The 20,986-nt window shown below is 33.9% G+C and overlaps 2 protein-coding genes and 1 non-coding gene across 3 annotated transcripts in view; 2 read left to right on the forward strand and 1 right to left on the reverse strand.

Annotated features, from left to right (window-relative positions):
• The first annotated feature begins 742 nt into the window (after positions 1-742).
• On the forward strand, positions 743-2,277 carry LOC101254731 (uncharacterized). The gene is made up of 5 exons (XM_004229608.3): positions 743-1,083; positions 1,155-1,232; positions 1,371-1,470; positions 1,668-1,810; positions 1,951-2,277. Exons 1-5 carry the CDS (start codon positions 841-843, stop codon positions 2,158-2,160), a joined length of 774 nt encoding a protein of 257 aa, XP_004229656.1. The 5' UTR covers positions 743-840; the 3' UTR covers positions 2,161-2,277.
• A 105-nt stretch (positions 2,278-2,382) lies between these two features.
• TRNAG-UCC (transfer RNA glycine (anticodon UCC)) lies at positions 2,383-2,454 on the reverse strand. Its single transcript has one exon. It is a non-coding gene; the product is annotated as a tRNA-Gly (tRNA).
• Positions 2,455-3,784: 1,330 nt separating this feature from the next.
• Positions 3,785-20,986, forward strand: part of LOC101255831 (structural maintenance of chromosomes protein 5) — a 30,108-nt gene continuing 12,906 nt past the window's right edge. The window contains exons 1-21 of the mRNA XM_004229611.5: positions 3,785-4,080; positions 4,475-4,652; positions 4,746-4,899; positions 6,129-6,202; positions 9,801-9,950; positions 10,086-10,190; positions 10,314-10,459; positions 10,712-10,823; positions 10,909-11,064; positions 11,291-11,412; positions 11,495-11,639; positions 11,714-11,779; positions 12,279-12,404; positions 12,486-12,584; positions 12,675-12,840; positions 12,922-13,067; positions 14,258-14,321; positions 14,428-14,552; positions 14,675-14,752; positions 16,174-16,246; positions 20,653-20,756. Coding sequence (XP_004229659.1) covers positions 4,043-4,080; positions 4,475-4,652; positions 4,746-4,899; positions 6,129-6,202; positions 9,801-9,950; positions 10,086-10,190; positions 10,314-10,459; positions 10,712-10,823; positions 10,909-11,064; positions 11,291-11,412; positions 11,495-11,639; positions 11,714-11,779; positions 12,279-12,404; positions 12,486-12,584; positions 12,675-12,840; positions 12,922-13,067; positions 14,258-14,321; positions 14,428-14,552; positions 14,675-14,752; positions 16,174-16,246; positions 20,653-20,756 — 2,427 coding nt within the window. The 5' untranslated portion in view covers positions 3,785-4,042. The remainder of the gene's footprint in view (positions 4,081-4,474; positions 4,653-4,745; positions 4,900-6,128; positions 6,203-9,800; positions 9,951-10,085; positions 10,191-10,313; positions 10,460-10,711; positions 10,824-10,908; positions 11,065-11,290; positions 11,413-11,494; positions 11,640-11,713; positions 11,780-12,278; positions 12,405-12,485; positions 12,585-12,674; positions 12,841-12,921; positions 13,068-14,257; positions 14,322-14,427; positions 14,553-14,674; positions 14,753-16,173; positions 16,247-20,652; positions 20,757-20,986) is intronic.

Raw genomic sequence — 20,986 nt, forward strand, 5'->3', positions numbered from 1 at the left:
AGAGTGCATGTTATAAAACAAATAATCATTACATCTAAAGAAAAGAAAAAGAAAATTTCAAACAAATATTTTACGAATTTAATTCAAAAAGGAACAACAGATAGTTAAAATAAATAATCATTTTATTTAATAAAATAATAAAGATAAAATATATAATGTATATTAAAAACGAAAGAGTAACTAACCAAAAGAAATATATTATTATATTAATTGTGTGGACAATTAATAGTTGACATAAATATTGAAAGATGAGATTTCAATTTCTCTTTCGAACCATGCACCTAAAAGTGAGTGCATTCACGTTAGGCTAACATAAAGTCTAAATATGCAATAAATCCTTACCAAGTTGAAGGAAATTTTATTTTGTTTAAATTTAGCCGAAGTAATATCAATATTACTACTATCAACATTATTAATGACACTATTCATAACACATTGATATTCAACTCTACAATTTATTCAATTGATTATAGACTTTAGAGGGAGCCTATACAAAAAAACGTGAAATAAAAGTTACACCCTACTTCATTTTTATTTATCATATTGTGCATTTTTTGAAAGTCAGTTTGATTAATTTTTAAAATTAAATTAAATTATACGAAAAGTATTTTTTTGTATATTAATATGATTAAAGAATAAATATTAAAATATTTTTTATATTTGACTATAAAAATAAAAATTATAACAATTAAAAATGGACGGAGAAAGGAATAGGCGCTAAATTAGAGCCTTATTGAGAAGGAAAGGCTGGTCCCAAACAAACCATGTGGTATCTCTTGCTCTTTAATAATCTTCTTCACAAAACTATTTCAAATTTTATTATTTTTCTGATAAGCTTCAATGGCGGCATTAACCTCTGTTTCACTATCATTTCATATATCTAACCTTCAAACTCGAACAAATTACAGAAAATTGCCTATTATACGCGCATCATCTGCATCCGCATCAGCTATGCCTGAATCATCTTCGTCATCCACATCAAGTGGAAGTACTGTACTAACATCACCATTAGTGCCCTCTGTTGAGCCTTCTAAAAATGGACTTGTTCGATTTGTTCAGAACACTGAGTCAACTGTTGAAAGGGTACAAAACAATTTGATGTATTACTACTCGTTGTTAATATGAACATAAATTGATATCGAAATTTGAAACAGGCGATATTTGATTTCCGCTTTCTGGCGTTCCTTGCTATTGGAGGTTCATTGGCTGGTTCTCTCCTCTGCTTCCTCAACGTAATTTCTCATTTGATATGAACTTTTGTGTATTTGTCTTAAGAAATGCATTGAATATTTAGAAATCATTATTTTAGAACAGAGTAAATTAAAATCTCAAAACCCATAAGTGTAATACAGTTAAATTTCATTTCTTAGGGTTGTATCTACATTATTGACGCTTACAAGGTTTATTGGACGAACTGTGTCAAAGGAATTCACACAGGACAGATGGTTCTGCGGTTGGTTGAAGCTATAGGTGAGTTTTCATCATGCTAAAAATCTCAGAAGAGGTACCTCAGTGAGGGGGAGACAGTCAATGATTGTAGATTTTTTGATTTCGAGATGAGAACTGTATTAGAGTGCCAATCAGGGCGATATAATACCTCATTGTTTACATCTAAAAATTTTAATATTCCTTCGGTGCTCCTGAGTTTGTCTTCCTTTTTAATGCAGATGTTTATCTTGCTGGGACTGTGATGTTCATATTCGGGATGGGCTTGTATGGATTGTTCATCACTGATTTCTCTGCTGATGGGAGTCCAACTGCCGACCGTGCCCTCAAGCATTCTTCCTTGTTTGGGATGTTTGCTCTGAAGGTATAGTGCAGCCTGGATCCTCCTTCTTATACTTCCACTATATATATTGTTGCCTTGTTTATAAACTAATATATATATATAGAGAGTTATGTGTTTAGCTCTTTCTTTTGAATATTCAGTTGATGGTGCTATCTATGCAGGAGAGGCCAAAATGGATGAAAATCAGTTCGCTTGATGAACTAAAAACCAAAGTTGGACATGTAATTGTTATGATCCTTTTAGTTAAGATGTTCGAGAGGAGCAAGATGGTTCCTATAGCCACTGGTACTGATCTATTGAGCTACTCTGTGTGTATTTTCCTCTCGTCTGCTTCCTTGTATATTCTTCATGCTTTGCACAAGTCAGAATAAAACATTGACATGTACCATACTTGGGATACATGTATAGCCAAGTTCATCAGACTTTTGAATAAAATTCTGAAAATCTTGGATTATTTCTCCAGATTTTCGGAGAACCGATTGCTTCTCTGTCTCATATAGCACAACAGTGTTCACTAAAAGTGAATATTACCAGCAACTAAAAGTTACCACAGAATGGATAAAAGAACATAATTATCGACAAAAAAAAAATGCTGCGTCTGCCGGGAGTCGAACCCGGGTCTATTGCTTGGAAGGCAATTATCCTAACCGTTGGACTACAGACGCTGTATGTTATGAAATCATGCTGTTTTTGATATAACTAATACATGCCACAGAAAGTTACAGGCTCGGCATAATGTGAAGAAACAAATTTATGGTTAATTAAAGCGGAAAGAAAACAAATTAGCAATCTTAGGAATAAATTTATTAATTGATTCCGTTCATGGTAATATGATGAGAAAAATTATCTTCTATGGCGTAATTAATTTACGTGATTCATTATTGATATTGAAATCAATTTCAGACATTAAGAAAATTAATAATAAATTGATAAGTTGTGATTAGCATATGAGTGCATGAGAGTGTAAAATGAATTTTTAAAACATATAAAATACAGCGCATGAGGTAATATGAAATTAGAATATAAGAGGAATTTACTTTCCACACCTCTTTATTAGTATTACTGTTGTTATTATTATTAATCCTTATTATTTTTTTAAAAACGAAAGATAAAAAAACAAAATGTTTATTATGATTTAATTCAGTCTATGTTTATGTTGTAATTCATACTTGAAAATGTCCTACCTAATACATATCATAACAAGCCTAGTCTGTCATTAAATATTTTTTACAAAGCTTCTTCTAAAACAAGTAAAAAGATGATGCTGTATTAATTTCACTTTTAACACAATTTGAAAGTACTTCTTTTGTTATGGATGATACTATTATCTATCAAAATAAATAGTAATTTTTTTTCCAAAGGTATCTCTCAAAATAATAAGTTACATTTGGAAAACATATTTACTACTACTACAATTTGACAAAAACAAAGTTTGAATTACAAAACTTCTCCAAGTGTTCTATTACCATCTTATTATACCTCTAGACAAAAAAAAATTAATTTCGGAAAAGTAAAGTTCAAATTTAGTTGACATTTGATGGTAAATTTTAGAATAGATTTTAAAATATTTATTAACTTTTAAAATTTAATCTTTCAATATTTTTAAGATCAATTTTAGGGACTTGCACCATCAAATATTTATTTTTCTCTCCTAATAAATTACATATAAAAATATTCTTTACGTCCGGAAATGTTTGTCATGTTATATTTATCGAAAGTTAATTTGATTTATTTTTAAAGATAAATTAGATCACATTAATTTGATATTTTAAATAAAAAAATTAGGTATTCTAAAACTATATAAAAAGAATTATAAGTTATGATCTTTTACATATTATTATGATGAAAAAATGCATCTTAAAATGTTAATAAAATTTTTTACAGTTTAACTCTAAAGATAGAAACTATGACAAACAATACTAGACGGAAAGAGTATAATTTTAAAAAACTTTCTTTAGTTTCCCACAAAAAGATAAAAACCTCCAATAACCTTTCGACACGCAGGAGTGTTTGGGTCCCAGAAGAGTATGCAGAGACGCATCTAGTAGCATTGGTCACACGATTCCCCAAGTCTCTTTTGGCGCCAAAATCATCTTTCGCATACCACAGCGGCTGCTCCTCTCCACTCTATTTCGCTAGTCGCCGGCGAGTTTTTTCTCCGGCGAGGAAAGCCCAAGGAGAGCTTTCTATCGTGGAATTTGCGCCGAGAATTTTCTCTGATTTCCTTCCCTTCATTCCTTAACGTGTACTTCAATGGCGGAACGTCGGGCAAAACGCCCCAAAATCACCAGGTACTACAAACGTTTCACTTGCACTGCATACAAGTTTTGACCTTTCTCTCTTTTTTTTGTGATCGATAACTTCTTTTCTGTTTTAAGGTATTTTTCTGCAAAAAATAAGGCGTGTTATATTATTAGGAAAAGTTAGGGTTTATTCATCCTTTTGTTGTATAATTTCACTTGAATATATGTAAAACCAATTCCAAAAAGCGTTACTGATATATCTGGTTATAGTTCTGTTTGCTTGTTGAACTGATGATTTCCACTAACAAAACTGATAGGAGGTTCGTTTTGCTAAGTTTCAAAAGGATCCTAACTCTTTGCGGCTTTGATTTTTTTAGTGAGTTGGAATACTGGTTTCATTGTTTAGGATGCTTAGTTTGCATATTTGTGTTATAATGTGCAGGGGCGAAGATGATTATATGCCAGGAAACATAACTGAGATTGAGCTTCATAACTTCATGACATTCAGCAAGTTGACATGCAAACCAGGCTCCCGATTAAATCTTGTAATTGGACCAAATGGCTCTGGAAAGAGTTCTCTAGTTTGTGCAATAGCACTCGGCCTTGGTGGTGAGCCTCAGGTCAGAAGAAGTTGAAGAAATCAAAAAATAATTACTTGTGAATTTCAGGGATGAACTTTTACTAATTGAGATGCTAATTGTGTAAAACTGCAGCTTTTGGGGAGGGCTTCTAGTATTGGAGCATTTGTGAAACGCGGGGAAGAATCAGGTTACATCAAGATTTCCTTGAGAGGGGAAACCAAAGAGGACCAGTTAACTATTTTGCGAAAAATAGATACGCGGAACAAGTCTGAGTGGATTTTTAATGGTAAAAAATCGTTATTTATAACAAATGCTTCAATTTATTGACTGTTCAACTCTATTTTTGTGAGGACTTGAATGATACAAGTCCTTCAGATCTGTTTTACTGTTTTTACGACATAATATGTTATAGATTAATGTTTTAAGTGGACGACTTCTTGTGTTATCCATACAAGTGAATCGAAGACTTCTATTACTTGGAATTTTCTCAATTTTTCCAAGATGAATTATATCCATATTCCAGGTCTGAAAATTTATCATCTTTTGATTGTCAAATTTCAAATTTCAAATTTAGGAGCTTTTGCATGTTTACTTTTCTATCCTTTTTCAGCTCTTATTATTCTACCCCGATCTCCTCTTTCATTGTGATTTTTGCTTAGAAGGCTAAGATTCATGCCAGAATTCTTCTCAGTTTAAGTTATGTTGAATATGGATATTCTTCTGTAATTAGGTTCAAGTTGTTGCATCTTGTATGGAACACATGGTGAATATTGTTTGCGATTTTGGCCCTCTTTCATTGAAATGTTATGTTTCATGTTTATGAAGTTGGAATTTGTCTTGCTTCTTCTAATGGTATGAATGACTTGTAATTAGTTCAAAGCTTTGGCAGTATCTTTTCAGGAAGGAGACTGAAAGGTTGTTACGTTGGTCCTAGTGGTACTTTAGGAGGAAGACCAGAAGTTGTCACTTTGATGTTGTTGGTTTGCATTTGTCTATATTGCTTTAATCAAATTTTCTAATAGTGCTTTTTGAGCAGAACAGGGAAGCAGATTTAATTGTTTATTTTCTATTTTTAACTCTATTTGTTGTAATCTAGTCAGAAACCGGCTATGGAACACAATTATTTTTTTTCCTATTACCTGTTATATATACTGGAGGATGTTTGATGACCAGCTTCTGCACCTTCCACTCCAATTAATCTGTTTCTGTTCCCTGTTGAATTTTTTTGCTCATCATCTTAAAGCATTTTCTGTTCCTCAACTCGAACTTCCTACATATGTTTGGTTGAAGTTCTCTTCATAAAAAATTTTTGGTTGAAGTTCTCTTCATCAAAAATGTTTGGTTGAAGTTCTTTGAATATAAGTAGGTTCTTGCTTTGCTTTCTGTATAATCATGTCTCACAGCTCAACCTTTTTGGGGTCAGCAGGACATTGTTAAAATATATAGTTGAAAGAAAATGTAAATTAATGTGGGATACTTTTAGCAGTCATTACATGTTTTGTTTTTCTGTTTCAGGAAAAGCTGTGCCAAAGAAGAACGTAACTGATATGATTCAAAGGTTCAATATCCAAGTCAACAATTTGACTCAAGTGAGTTCTATGTCTGCATAGATGACGAATATGCCATGTTGCTAAAACAGTGGAACCTACATATCCGCACCCTAATCTATCCCTTTCTCCCCAAAAAATGAAAAAAGTAAAACACACCAGTAGGACCTCTAAAATCTGAACTCTGAACACATTAACAAATCCATGTTTGCTCAACTCCTGTAACCCGTTATTGAAAATTCTTCCCTTCTTGCATGATGGGGATGTTTGTGAAATGGGTGTTTTAAGGGATTTCCCCTAATTTAAATGCTGATCACCAGTTATATTTTGAGGATTCCCATTGAAAGATAATTTTACTACTTATTTAGAAGAAGAAAAGATTTTGATGATGTAGCATGTGGATATTATCTTGCTGTTGATTTTTTATTGTCTTAATGTTACATTTTTGATATATAGTGACCACTTAGCCAGTTTCTTTGGTTGTATGTTGCCAACACTTCTGTTGATAAGTCTAGCAAACCTAGATATTTTCCAAATAAATGGATAATGTTTCAATTTGTCAATTTATTTATTTTTACAAAATGTGAAGTTCTATAGTAATTCAGTTGGATTATTAGTTCACTATTAACACTTCAGAAATTCTTTTTCTTGTAGAATGACTTTTACTATATATATTTTCATTTGGTATAATAAACATTTTATTACCAAAGAGAATATGTACATCACAAGATACTCAAGACTGGTCAGTCCCAAACCTTAGTCTTCAACTCTCTTATCTCAACATATCAATAACATTCAACTAAGCATACTAAGGATAGAGCTTAAAATCAATTAGTTTCCTGGCTAAACTAGTTCATAGCTCCCATACAGTGCACCTCCTGAACTGTATGTCTCATGACTGATGCTGATGGATTGCTTACCTTCTGAAAGATCCCCATGTCCTTCCCCTCCATATCCAGTAAGAATCCAGCACTTGATACTGAGGTCTGCTGGTTTTTTACTTAATATGTTATAATCTACTATTCTGATTTTCTTAATAACACATGCTACGCAAATGTGAAATCAAAAATTCTGGAAAATGAAATCGTAAACACGCTCCATTCAAATGCACATGTAAGAATATTTAAATAGAATGGTATGGCATATCATAGTTGCTTTGTTTTTTTATTAAGTAAACAGTAAATGGTTTACCGATACAGCAATAAGATGGAGCCTGTGCATGTATAATGTAGAGGACTAAAACAACTATGCTCCCTCAAGTCCTGGTGCGGACTATGTACATTTTGTGGACCTGGAATTCCTATAGTCTCGTATGGTAGTAATTGGATTTATGAGCTTAACCTCATCATCTATATGTTTGGATTTACACGAAAAAGAAACGTAACAAAAACTATCACACTTGGTTTTGCTAGTGGCTTTTATTATATTCTCAAACCAATTGGGTTGGCAGATCACGGTAGTTCTGAACCAAAATTAGCTCTGGAAGTTTCATGCATGTGACAATTTTTATGTGAATTATATTCTTATGCCGCATGCAAATATAGTCCAGTTGCACTGTTTTGCTCTCATGACTTATGGGAATCTTAAGGTTTAGATCTAGGAAGCACCTTCTTTATCCAACCACATTATGTACTTTGCTCTTGGACCTTAAGTAGATGTTGTACTAAGTGCTTAGAGTTCTTCCAATTCTCTCTACACAAAGCCTCTTATTTGATGTCTTATCTGGTCACCATTTTGTGCCATGAGCAGAAGTATGTATGGTGAAAGACCATTGATATATTCATAAAATTCTTCATTATCCTTTTTTTTACATTTTTCACCTACTGGTCTATGTTGACTTTGTTGTAGAAGATTCACTTTTTGTCTACTTGCCTCTTTTTCTTTACCTCTAGCTCTTCAAACGTAACATCTTGGCAGAATAAATCAGGACCCCCTAAACTTGTCGAGTTCTATTTTGTGCGCACCTAAACTTTGCTTTGGCCTAATTAGTCCCGTGAACTTGGTAATTTGATTTATCCTTGATCTCCCTAGACCTGATGTGGCATAAAGCGTGAATGCACTCTCTATGAGGCACATGGGAGGGAAGAAAAATCGAAATAATCAGCTTTCAAGTGGTTATTTTAAAATATATCTCCATAATTGATGTACTAGACTTATTTAATAAAATATAGTAGGACTCGTAGAATTTTAGTACATTTTGTAAATATTGACCAGTACAGTTTTAGTATTGACTTTTGACTTTCGAGGAATATACAAGTTACTGGTTTAAAAAAAATTGTATTTCTCTCTATGTTTTCTTAATATATTGCATATTTAAGTCTTAATTTGTTTTTTATTCTTTTTCTGATGCCCTGATTATTTGTTTCAACTATATAATTCTTTTCATTTTTTGGATCCAAATTTACAAAATTTAGTTGGAACTTTATTTATATTAGTCAAATTAATGAAGTTCAAACAAGTATTTTATACATAAAAGAAAGAAATGTGTATCTTTTTTCATGCAAAGACTATTTATTTCGATTGCATACTATTCTTCTCTCAGCTCAAATATGTAAAGTATTTGGTTGAAATTTTACTTATTTCTTCTTTAGATGCAATGATTATTCGTTCTAGTTGTGTGTTTCTTCTTTTTCTAGCCTTGATTAGAGTATCATTATCTTTAGTCAAATAAAAAATATTATAGTCAAAATATCAGTGTTCCATTTTTTTTTGGGTAGAATCGGCCCTGAAAAGATGATCTAAATCATTAGTGAACTCAGAAAGGTACAAATATATATTCTATTCTAAAAAAAGCACATGGATAAAAAAATCCATGTGGTAATGCGTGTGTCACACATCCATGGGTTGTTAGTGTCCAGGGGTTTATGACATCAAATTACCATAAGTTGAGGAGGATAATTAGGTCAATGCGAAGTTTAGGCATGCACCGAATATATTTGACAAGGTTATGATCTATTCTGCCTGACATCTTAGTATTGTCTTAATTACTCCCTCCATTTCATTTTATGTGACGCTGTTTCATTGAGCACTAAGAACCCATTTGGATAGACTTAAAAAAAGTAGTTTTTAAATAAAAAAATAATAAGTCAAAGTTAAATGACTTTTAAGTCAAACAATAAAAGTAGGGGCATACCTATTTTTTCAAAAGACTTATTTTGAGTCATTTTATACTTATATTAAGTTATTTTTAACCTTGCCAAATATTTCCTAACTTATTTAAAGTTATTTTTATATTTGTCAAACACTTCAAAAAGTCAAAAACCTACTTAAAAGTAGGTTTGACCAACTTTTAAGCCAATCCAAACACCGTCTAAGTTTATGAAATATTTTTGAAAATTCTGATTTTAAATGTCGTGAATTTATGTGGCCTGAAAGTGTCATTAAGGGTAAATGAATTTTATAGTTAAGTTGTTTACTAATAAAGAAATATGCCATTCTATTTAGAACAAACTAAAGGAAATAGTGTCAACTTAAAATGGAACCGAGGGGTACTCTTCCTTTCTACTAGTCATATATATTTTCCTTAAAAAGTTTGAGACCTTAAACTAAATAAAGAGTTTACTTCCCTCTTGTAAGATTTTCTTTCTTGTCTTTATAATCTAGTTGCTGATTTATGCTTATTCTATGAGGAGGACCTCAGTTTCTGCCTCAAGACAGGGTTTGTGAGTTTGCAAAGTTAACTCCTGTTCAATTACTTGAAGAGACTGAAAAGGCTGTGGGTGATCCTCGGCTACCAGTCCAGCATGTCGATCTTATAAGCAAAAGTGAGGAGCTGAAGAAGTCCGAACGAGTTAGTTCCTACTTGCCAATCTGTGGAAGCTTTCATAAATTTACTGCAAAGCATTTATTTAGTGAACAAGGAATACGTCTTGCCTTATTTTTTGACAATTTAAACTGTATGAAAATATTTCATTATTGATTTTAGACTGTGAAGAGCGGCAGAGAGACATTGGATCAGCTGAAGGAAGTCAATTCTCAACTTGAACGAGATGTGGAACGTCTTCGTCAGAGGGAGCAACTCCTGGGACAGGTGAGTTTGGAGCTTCTTCCTAAACTTTGGCTAGAGCTTTAATTAATATGGTTTGTAGGATATGCTATTGATCTCCCCTAAAAAGTAAAATAAACCAAAAATTTCTGTTATTTATGTTTATAGGCTGAAACGATGAAAAAGAAATTGCCATGGCTGAAGTACGATGCTAAGAAGGCTGAGTTTCTGGAAGCTAAAAGGCAAGAGCAAGATGCCAAAAAGAAGCTGGATGAAGCTGCTGAGAATTTGAATGAACTCATGGAACCTATAGAGTATGCTAGCTTATCGTGTAAATTGTTGATTGAGTTAGAGATTTTGTATCTTTATTTCAATAACTAGGTCATATTCTATTGCGTGAATTTTTGCAATTGCTTGACATTAAAAAATTCAGTTTTTTAAGGGCCCTGCTTTTTCAATATATTTCAAATGGATACTAATCAAAAAGTACATTTCAAGTTGAGTTTTCTCCTTTTCTTTCTTTTAAATTTCTTGTTTTGACTTTAAATTCAACAATTTGGTCTCAGGGAAAAAAAGCAAGAGAAAGCCGAACGAGATGCTAAATGCAAAAAAGTAAACGGCCTGTTGGGTGATAATGCCAACAAGCGTATGAAACTTCTGGATCAGGATAGCCGTTTGGTATTCTATCAGAGCCTTAATAATCATTTTGATTATTTCTTTTTCCTCTACACAATTCAACTTTTACTTTTTTTTATGATAAAAGGATGTTCAAGTGAATGGAAAATATAAAGAAATGGAAGACTTGAGGAAGCAAGAAGAATCTCGTCAACGTCGAATTTCAAAAGCTCAAGAAGATCTTAGTGCTGCCGAATTGGAACTTGCAAATCTTCCTTCTTATGAACCTCCCAGAGGCAAAATTGTAGGCTTCTTTTTTCCTTTACTGTAGCTTCTTGTACCATACTTGCTTAATGTACAACCATAGGCATGAGTTTACGTACCGAAGGATGCCTAATTTGACCATTAATTATGGAATTTCAAGGAAGCCTTACTTTAGCTATTGTCTTGTAGCTTTATTTTATGTAAGATACCACAAACTAATCTCTGGCTAATGCAAATTTTGTTGCTGAACTGGTTGAAATCTACAGGATAGTTTGGGTTCTAAAATTTTGGAGCTGCAAGATGGTGCACGGGAGCTAAGGTCTCAGAAATCAGAAATAGAAAGAACCCTTGATCGGAATAGGACAACATTCAGACAGTGCACTGATAAGTAAATATCAGGATTATGTTGCTGTTTTTTTTGCATTCAATAATTACTGAAAATTCTTGCACATCCTTTCATTCCTCTGCAGATTGAAGGAGATGGAGGACACAAACAACAAAAGGTTACGTGCTTTACGGAGTTCTGGTGTTGAAAAGATATTTGAAGCTTACAATTGGGTTCAGGAGCATCAACATGAATTTAATAAGCGTGTCTATGGTCCAGTTCTTCTTGAGGTAATACAATTATGCTTATGCTACTACTTATAGACCAAAAGGTTATTAACTACTTCGGTGAAATGGAAGTTCAGGTCAATGTTTCCAATCGGATTCATGCAGATTACCTAGAGGGTGATGTACCAGGATACATATGGAAGGTAATTCTCTAATTCTAGTATATGTGGCCGAAGCAGATATTTCTCTCTTGCAACCCCCCCCCCCCCCCCCCCACATCTTATTATACCTTCTTGGACTTGATCTATATCTGAACATGGTACTCACAGAGTATTCTTATTAGCACTTCTTTAAAGTTAATACTTTGGGTATGAATTAAAGTACTCCTTTTTTAATTTGTTCTTTGTGCTTTGCTATGAGATCTGTGGTTGCAGGAAACATTGATTGGCGTTGTATTTTTACCAAAATCTTATTTTAACTGTTGAGTGATATTCCCCAATTGTTTACTCATTTAAGTTGAGACTTCACTTAAGACGGTTTTGTTGTTTGCATGGGCATATTGTATATTTATAGAATTGAACTTTCTGTAGATTATACAAAAGGGACACCAAAGCATTTTAGAATCAAGACTGCTAATATAATTTGGTGTTGTTGAAATTTGTTTCTCATCTCATAAGTTATCTTATTTATTAACATATGCAGGCCTTTATAACACAAGATGCTGCTGACCGTGACTTGTTATTCAGAAATATGCGATCATTTGATGTTCCTATTATAAATGTTACAGATAGAAGTCAGAGCCGTGCTCCCTTTCAAATTACTGAGGAGGCATGTATAAGCTTCTTTGAGAACTCTTATTTTGATGCTGATCTATATGTTCACTTGGTTTCTTACAACTATCTTCCACAGATGCGTATGCTAGGTATCAATTCAAGGCTTGACCAAGTTTTTGATGCTCCCGATGCCGTCAATGAAGCTCTAGTCGATCAATTTCGGTTGGACCATTCTGTAGGCTTACCTCTTCTAAACCTCGTGATACTTTTCTTCTGGAACCTATTCTAGTAGATTGACATTAATTTAATCCAATGTTTTGTGCAGTACATAGGCTCACGTGAAACTGACAAGAGAGCAGATGAGGTGTTGCAATTGGGTATCTTTGATTTATGGACCCCTGAAAATCATTACAGATGGACCAAATCCAGATATGGTGGTCATGTTTCTGGCAGTGTTGAATCAGTGGACCGCTCTCGCTTTTTGCTATGCAGTATCTCACTAGCCCTTTGTTTTTAATATATTGATACCTTGTTCATGAACTTCTTAGTTTACTCCCAAGTATTTTCTTCAGATGTGGATGCTGGGGAAGTTGAGAGGCTCAAGTCCCAGAAACTTCAGTTGGATGAAGCAATCTCTACACTAGAAGATAATCTCAGGGCAGTTAAGAGTGAGTTGAGGAACATAGAAGATGAAGGTGCCAAACTTGAAAAACAACGTGTAGGTGATTTATACATGCATTCCATGCATATATATATGTGTGTGTGTGTATATTTCTTTTGGTTTCTGGAAGTTGTTTTACATGCAAGGATGTGCAAATTCACACTTGAGTATCTTTATGGTATGCTTTTTCCATTTTTTTTTTGGTCCTGTAGAAAAGGTGCCTGTGCTTCCTGAGTTATAGCTTCTCTGCGTGGTTCTGATAAGTATGGAGGTTGGTGCAATTAACCTTCCCTCTGAATAAGCAAAATTTGGTCATTGTGCATGTTTGGCCAACAAAATTAAGAAGAAATTTTGCAGACTGACTGTCGTGGAACTCCTGCCCCTTGGAGCCTTCCTTCGTCTCTGCAACCCAATTCCCTTTGACAAAGATCTGTGATCCTGTCCAAACCCCTTCTGACCTCGCCATCAACTTATATAACTCAGTATCGCTAGTTGCTGGCTCTCATAAACCATTCGGTTGCAGGAATAAACTGCAAAGTTGGTTTTGATTGGATGGTAGGTTAGGGTAATTTTAACTGTAAGCAGGGAGAGGGTGAGAATAAGCAGGGAGAGGGTGAGAACAAGGGGGATTTCTTTTTTTCTTTAAAGAAAAGGGGTTTAGTATATGACTGAAGCTGCTTCTTTAAATTAAGTTGAAGGTTTTATGTGCCAGTGCTGTACAAGTTTGGTAACAGAGAAATTCCTTTTGTGTGTATCCTCGATTAATGCAACCTTCGATGCTATGTTTTTGATTCTCGATTCTAGTATTAAGTGAAAGGTTACACCAGAGACTAGAACCTGAAATAGCTTGGATAATAGGCTTCCCGAAATTCTATTGTCAAAGTGTTTGTGCTGGAAAACGTATATAGCTGTGGAACTGACTGTGTAACAACAGTGGAGAATAGGGATCGATGATTCTGTAAAATGATATTACTTGTTGAACTGTGTTTTATGTTGAATATTTATCCCTAGCTTATAAGAATTTGCTTTGTTGTGCATTTTCTTTTCCTCCACTGTCTGAATTAATCAATCAGAAAAGATTCTACTCTTATGGATTCTTTCCCTATGTTTTCTTGTGAATGTAATATCAATGGCTTTGTGCACACTCTAGTTGTTGATAACAATCAAATGCTATCTGTTCTTTTGACCTAAAATTAATATTTTATTAGTTCAAGCATAATTAGCATATTTTTATTGATCTATTTTAGGAAGAGATTATAAATGAGTCACTACATGAGAAGAAAAAAAGGCGTGAGATGGAAAACCGTGTCAGTAAGTATCCCTTCTAATCTTTTACCTGAAGTATGTGTAATACAAGGTACAGGTACAGTATTGATTACATAGTGTTCCTTCAACATGTAATTTTCTCCAACTTCAGAGCAGCGCATGATAAACTTGAAATCTTTGGAAAGAGAGGATGATCTGGATAGTGTAGCTGCAAAACTTATTGACCAGATCAAAGCTATGAAGATTCAGCGATTCCAACTTGCAATGGAAATTAAGGTCAATTATTCTTTTTAATGTTTCTGTTTGCTGATGCTTTTTAAGCTATGATTAGATCCTAAATGAGTAAGTTTTGTATCTCAGATGTTATGTACCTTTACTGAGTTTCTCTTTTCTGCCAGAATTTACTTATTGATGCTGTGGCTCACAGAAGAAGTTATGCTGAACATAACATGGCATCCCTTGAACTTGCGCTGAAGGTACTTGTTTATTGTGTTATTCTGTGTAAATCAAAGTAAAGATGAACTACAGAATTTGAAATAAAATAAACAATAAAAATTGAAGTAAAATAGCTACCATAGTCGGAGCATTGCCAGAAAATCAGTGATTTGTGTTAGACTAAGTTGGTGCGAGTGGAAGGACTATTAGGGCCTGATGGGAAGCTACTCTAATTGGATTTGGGTTTAAAGGGGTGTAATCTCACAATTTAACATGTTTGTTGACCAAGTAATTATTGGATTAGCATGAATTGGGTGTAACTGAAGGGGGACACTCTCTAGTTCTCGAGGGGGAGGTGCAAATTGCAGGTAATTACATGGTAACTGTCAAAAAAATATATTTGTTATTTCAATTGTATTTCATTTTACTCTTATATTTATTTGTAACTTACATTTTTCTTGTTTGTACTATTTTCTTTTTATGAGTTTCTACATTTCAATACTAATTTCTTACCCTTTCTATTTTTATTGGAATGAATATTCTATCTAACAAATATTTGTTAATGATTGATATTTTGAAAAGAATCATGTACGATGTTATAAGCTTTATGATGATAGTTTTTTATGTAAATTATGTTGCAGATAGATCGAAAAAATAATGTTTTTATATCTCTCGTAGTATATAATATAAATTTTCAAAGATAAACTGGCGACTTAAATTTTTGATCAGGTGGGAGCTAGAGATAAGAAACTAAATATATCCACTTAAGTTGTGCTCCAAAAGAATTTCTCAAATGTTTGTTCTCTCTCAGAAAAAAGAGTTTCTCAAATGTTTGTTTATTCTAATTGTCCTAAAGTAGTTATTTGTTTTTTTAATACTTAAGAATCAGATATATTTAATATTTCTTACACACACAGAGAGAGAGAGAGAGAGAGATGTATATATATATATATGTTTGTCATTAAACATAATTGCATGTTGATCCAAAAGTTTATTGTATTTTTGATAGTTAACTTTCATTTTAAAAAGTATATAATTATGTAATTGTACTTGCATAACCAAACATGACTGATCAAACAGATCTTTGTAATTACTACTATGTTATCGAATGTTGTTGATTAGAAGGTACTACCTTACTTGGCTGATGTTAATGCAAGTATATGCAATGCACTTCTTAAAAACTGTGAGAATTATTTTCATTTTGTTTATAGCAAATTGTCTCTCAATGCAAATCAAATATAATCTTGTTGGTCTGAAGTATTGCATCTGGTCTCTTCTTCTTTTTCTTCTTAATAAATAGATTGATACTACACATAAGGACTTAGTTGTTAAAGTAGTCTAACAAGCTAAGAGTATACACCTTTTTGCATTATTTGCAGTTGAAAGTAGTCTAAAAGACTGACTTCACTAGACCTAAAGTCGTAGTCTGAGTGTGAATCGTGCTTCCTTATCATATTTTCAGGTTAAAGAGATGGAAGCTAATGTGAAGCACCAAGAAAAATTTGCAGTACAAGCATCTCTGCATTATGAGTACTGTAAGTTCTTCAGTAGAAACATTTTCACTATAGACTATTTTTTTTTTTTGAGAAATAGTACTTTTGTATTCTTCAGCATTAGGACTGCTGGCCACCACCAAAAACATGTTACAGGGGAGTGAGATTCAAATCTAAACTTCACAAAGTACCTAGGAAATCAACCAACTCCTCTACTTCCTCTATACAGTTCTGTTTACACCAAAAAAATAAGGTTTCCAGGCACTTCCATTTTACATCTTGAATGGATCTGATCTTGTCTTAAAAGCACCTTCCATTTCTCTCTTTCCAAATTGTCCACCATATGCATGAGGGTATTATCCCTCCACCATTTTTTCTGACTCTTGCTTCTGCCTCTTCTAGTCCAATAGCTACATCAGATCAGCTGTATGCTCTAGCATTGTCTATGTTGTCTTTGTGAGATGGAAACAGATTCCACACTTGAGTAGTGAACTTATAGTGTAGGAACATGTAATTATTTGTCTCTCTTGTTCCATTGCACAAAAAACACCTAGTCACCACTACTCTCCCCTTCTTTTGTAGTACTTCACGAGTATGGCATGCCTTTTTAACTACTAGCCATGTGAAACCTCTCACCTTGGTTGGAGCTATATTCTTCCATATCCTTGGCTCTTCCTCCTGCATAACACTATTCTCCCTCTTGTACAAATTTTTAACAGAGAAACTTCCTTCTGTAGTGTGTCTCCACCTTTGCTTGTCAGGTTCCAGCAAAAATTTCCACTTCATTTAGCAAAGTAGCCACCTTTTCCACTTCCCAATCATTTAGATGTCTTCTGAAATTGAAATTCCAGCCATGGTTAGACCAACATTCGGCAACATTTATGTTTGGATCCCTACATAACATCATAAGATGTGGGAATCTGTCCTGCAATGGAGCTTCACCTAGCCAATTGTCCTTCCAAAACCTGATTTTGAGGCCATTGCTCACCCTAATCCTAGAGTTCTTCTGCAACTTTGGCCATAGTGCTCTGACTGCCCTCCAAACATCCACCCCATATGTAATATTTACCTCAATTAAGCACCAGGGGTTGGTTTGCCCATACTTATGGATAATTGCTTGTTTCCAAGGAGAGGATTCTTCTTCACAAAATCTCCAAAGCCTCCTCATCAAAAGGTGGTTGTTTTGGATCTTCAGTTTTCTTACTCCTAGTCCCCCTTGGCCTTTGCTAGATTGAGTCACTTCCCATTTTACCAGTTTGCAACCCTTTCCTTCTTTACTCTTTTTCCACAGAAAATCCCTTAATATGTTAAGTTTTTCCACTACACTGTCCGAGATGAGAAACAAAGACATCACATAGGTGGGCAAGGAATCCAAGACTGAATAAATCAGTGTGATCCTTCCCCCTAAAGGTAAGTACTGTGACTACCATTTTTCTAGTCTCCTTTCAAATTTCTCTATAATTCTATCCCATATCTCGACTCGTTGAACTTCCTATTGACTATTTTACATCTTTCACATTGAAATAGTAACTTCTAAGAACCATCTCGCCTTGGTTGACATCAGAAAATAAGCAATTACAGGGGTCTTAAAAGACCTATTTCAAAAGTTCCGAGCATTCAGAAGATGATACTTCATAATTCACCAACTCTACTTGTAAAAGACAATTTATTTATTGAAATAACTGGACTGTATCTCAACTAGATAATATTGCCTAGATTGATCATTTGCTTCGTAGTGGCTGTTATTGCAAGTTTTTGAATCAATTGTAGGAGAATAATGTAATTTAAGTCTATTTGATTTTGTTCGATCAAAGGAATCAATCATACTTCCACTGTTGTGGACCGACTTTCTCAAAGCACCTTTAGGCAACACCTACTCTCTGGATCTAATTTTGAGACCCCAATCTTTTCAATGTTATTTTCTTATTTTTGAGAATTGTAAAGTTGTATTCATCAGCAATGAGAGTATGCTGGCAACCAAACAAAAAATTTCAAGGCAAAGTAGTCATGATTACAAAGAGCCTAGGAAATGTGCTAACCGATTTACTTCATATTGTATGCATAATTTACTTTTAATACATAGTGCATATATTTATTGCTAAAAACAGTAATAAATAAGAATTGCTAAAATCAGTAATTATTTATTAAAAAGTATCCACCCAAACAATTTTTCCTTTTCTCTAACTAACATAGTAATTCAATTGGGGGCTAAAGATTGTGTACAATCATAAAATTTTCATCAGTTTTAAGCAAATCCCTTTTGATTTGTAGATGTAGGCTTGAGATATAAATCAAATATCATAGAGCTTAATAAATCATTGTGGAAAAAGAAATAATTTCTACGATTTGATAGTTTATTGATGTGTATGAGTGGGAGAACTAAAGGACATTGCTATTTCCTAATTGATATCAGTGGGTGGTGTATATGCTTTTGGTGAAAGATGAACTGTTGGGTAAGGGGCTTTAGGGTGGAAAACAGTGCCCAAAATGGCTTGGAGATCACCCATCTGCAATATGTAGATGATACTCTCATTTTTTGTGAAGCAATGACAGGGCAAATGTTGATCCTAAGAGTAATATTCATCATCTTTGAAGCAGTCTCTGGTTTACATATCAATTGGGGGAAGAGTTCCATTTATCCCATAAATGAAGTGGCTGAGGTAGAGAGTTTGGCAACGGTTTTGGGTGGTAGGGTAGGGGAACTACCAACAATATAACTAGGTATGCGAAATGAAGCTAACCAATTGGAAGAGCCAATATCTGTCTAGGGGAGGTAGATTAACCATGGTTAATAGTGTGCTAGATGCAATACCTGCTTATATGATGTCTGTGGATAAGTTCATACAGAAGATAGATGCTTTGAGAAGAAATTTCTTTTGGTGGGGAATGAAGACAAAAAACTTTCATCTAGTCAATTGGGAAGAGGTCATAAAAAACAAGAAAGAGGGAGGGACTAGGGATTAGCAACATGAAGAAACAAAACAAAAGTTTAATGCTGAAATGGCTTTGGAAGATTATGATAGGAGATAATATGCTTTGGAGAGAGGTGATAAGGCAAAATATGAAATGGAGATAGGTGGATGACAAAGATGGTGACTACACCATATGGATGTGGTATCTGGAGATTAGTACTAGTAAGAAATCTTTGGCCTCTGTTTTGTTCTAGAATCAGATTCCAGTTGGGTAATGGAATGAAGGTGTCATTTTGGGAGGATAGATGGATAGCCCAAAGAACCCTGAAACAATTATTCCCGGACTTATATACACTGAGCTATCAACAAAATGCAACTGTGGCTGAAATGTGGACAGGACATGGGTGGAACTTACATCTTAGGAGGAATCTAAATGATTGGGTGTTGTGGAACATAGTGGCCTTCCATGATACAATGGCACAATTTAGTAATCTGACTAGAGAAGAAGACAAGGTTGTGTGGAAGATTGGCAGCAAGTAGGTTTTCAGTGTCAAGTCAACTTACAAAGATCTCAATCATTCAAATTCAAATGACAGGAAGGAGCTCTGGCCATGGTAGATGATATGGAAACCTAAAATCCCATACAAGGTAAACCATTTCACTTGGTTACTAGCAAAGGAAGTAGTGCTGACACAAAAAAATACAAAGAAGAGGAAGTTCCTACTATGCTCAAGATGCTTTTTGTGTGAGGAACATGCAAAGATAGTCAACCATCTCTTCCTGCATTGCAAATGGACAGATCAATTATGGAGAATATTCAGTCATTTGGGTGAAACCAAGAAACATAGTACAACTTCTAAATTGTTGGATCAATATAGGCAATACTACAATTAAGGAGGAGAGATGGAGGATGGTCCCAGCTTGTATTTGGTGGACTGTGTGGAAAGAAAGGAATCAAAGATGTTTTAAGGGCAAGAAGAACAATTTGCAGAATTTTAAGATGAATTGTATAACTCTTTATTATTTTTGGTGTAAACAGAAAGTTTTAGTACAGGCAGAAGAACTTTTTGATGTTATAGACTATTTGTGACAAAAAGCACGGATGGAGTCAGTCTAGTTTGTAATACTTTTGGAGGGGGGCTACTTTGATGTAGTATACCTGTGGATAAATAGAAAAAAAAGTTATCATTCTAAAAAAAATGAATTCTTTTTATTATTATGTATAAGATTTTGATTATTAGCATGTATATACAATAGGGCGACACCTCATTGATTATCTTTATAATTATATTAAGATTCTGATAAAATTAGCATGTATATACAATAGGGAGACACCACTTACAAAATAATGCAAAGTAAACATCAACTTGAGATACAGAGCTTAAGTCTTAAAACCCCATTGCCCTAGGCTTTATACAAGTTGAAATGTGACAATAGGTCTACCTTGTGCAGAACTCTGCGTGTGCCACACAACTTATGGCCTTGAGGGAAATTATTACACCATATAGCTTTACAATTTTTTATTTTCTTATTTAGGTAAAAAGGAGACAGAGGAATATCGGCAACAATTGGAAGCTGCCAAGAGGAATGCAGAATCAGTAGCTATTATAACTCCAGAACTTGAGCAAGCTTTTTGTGAGGTTTGTTTTCCAATCTCTGAAGAAATAAATATTATTGTGTATATGTGGATAGACTAAGTAGGCGTTTGGACATGTGATTTCATATTACAATTTGAAATCATGAGATAAAATCAATGTTTGGACATGCGATTTCATGTTGATTTATGTCATGATTTCATATCATTAGATGAAATCCCAAATTCTCCAAAAATCATGATTTGAGATTTTTTAAATACAAAAATTGACCCACA

This window comes from Solanum lycopersicum, chromosome 1 (genome assembly GCF_036512215.1).
Source record: "Solanum lycopersicum chromosome 1, SLM_r2.1".
In the NCBI taxonomy this organism is placed as follows: domain Eukaryota; kingdom Viridiplantae; phylum Streptophyta; class Magnoliopsida; order Solanales; family Solanaceae; genus Solanum; species Solanum lycopersicum.

Bases quoted from the DNA above. Each gene is read 5' to 3' on its own strand.
- LOC101254731 (XM_004229608.3), top strand. From the start codon at position 841: ATGGCGGCATTAACCTCTGTTTCACTATCATTTCATATATCTAACCTT. The intron at 1,084-1,154 runs GTACAAAACAAT...AATTTGAAACAG, and splicing joins CTGAGTCAACTGTTGAAAGG to GCGATATTTGATTTCCGCTT. The intron at 1,811-1,950 runs GTATAGTGCAGC...CTATCTATGCAG, and splicing joins TTGGGATGTTTGCTCTGAAG to GAGAGGCCAAAATGGATGAA.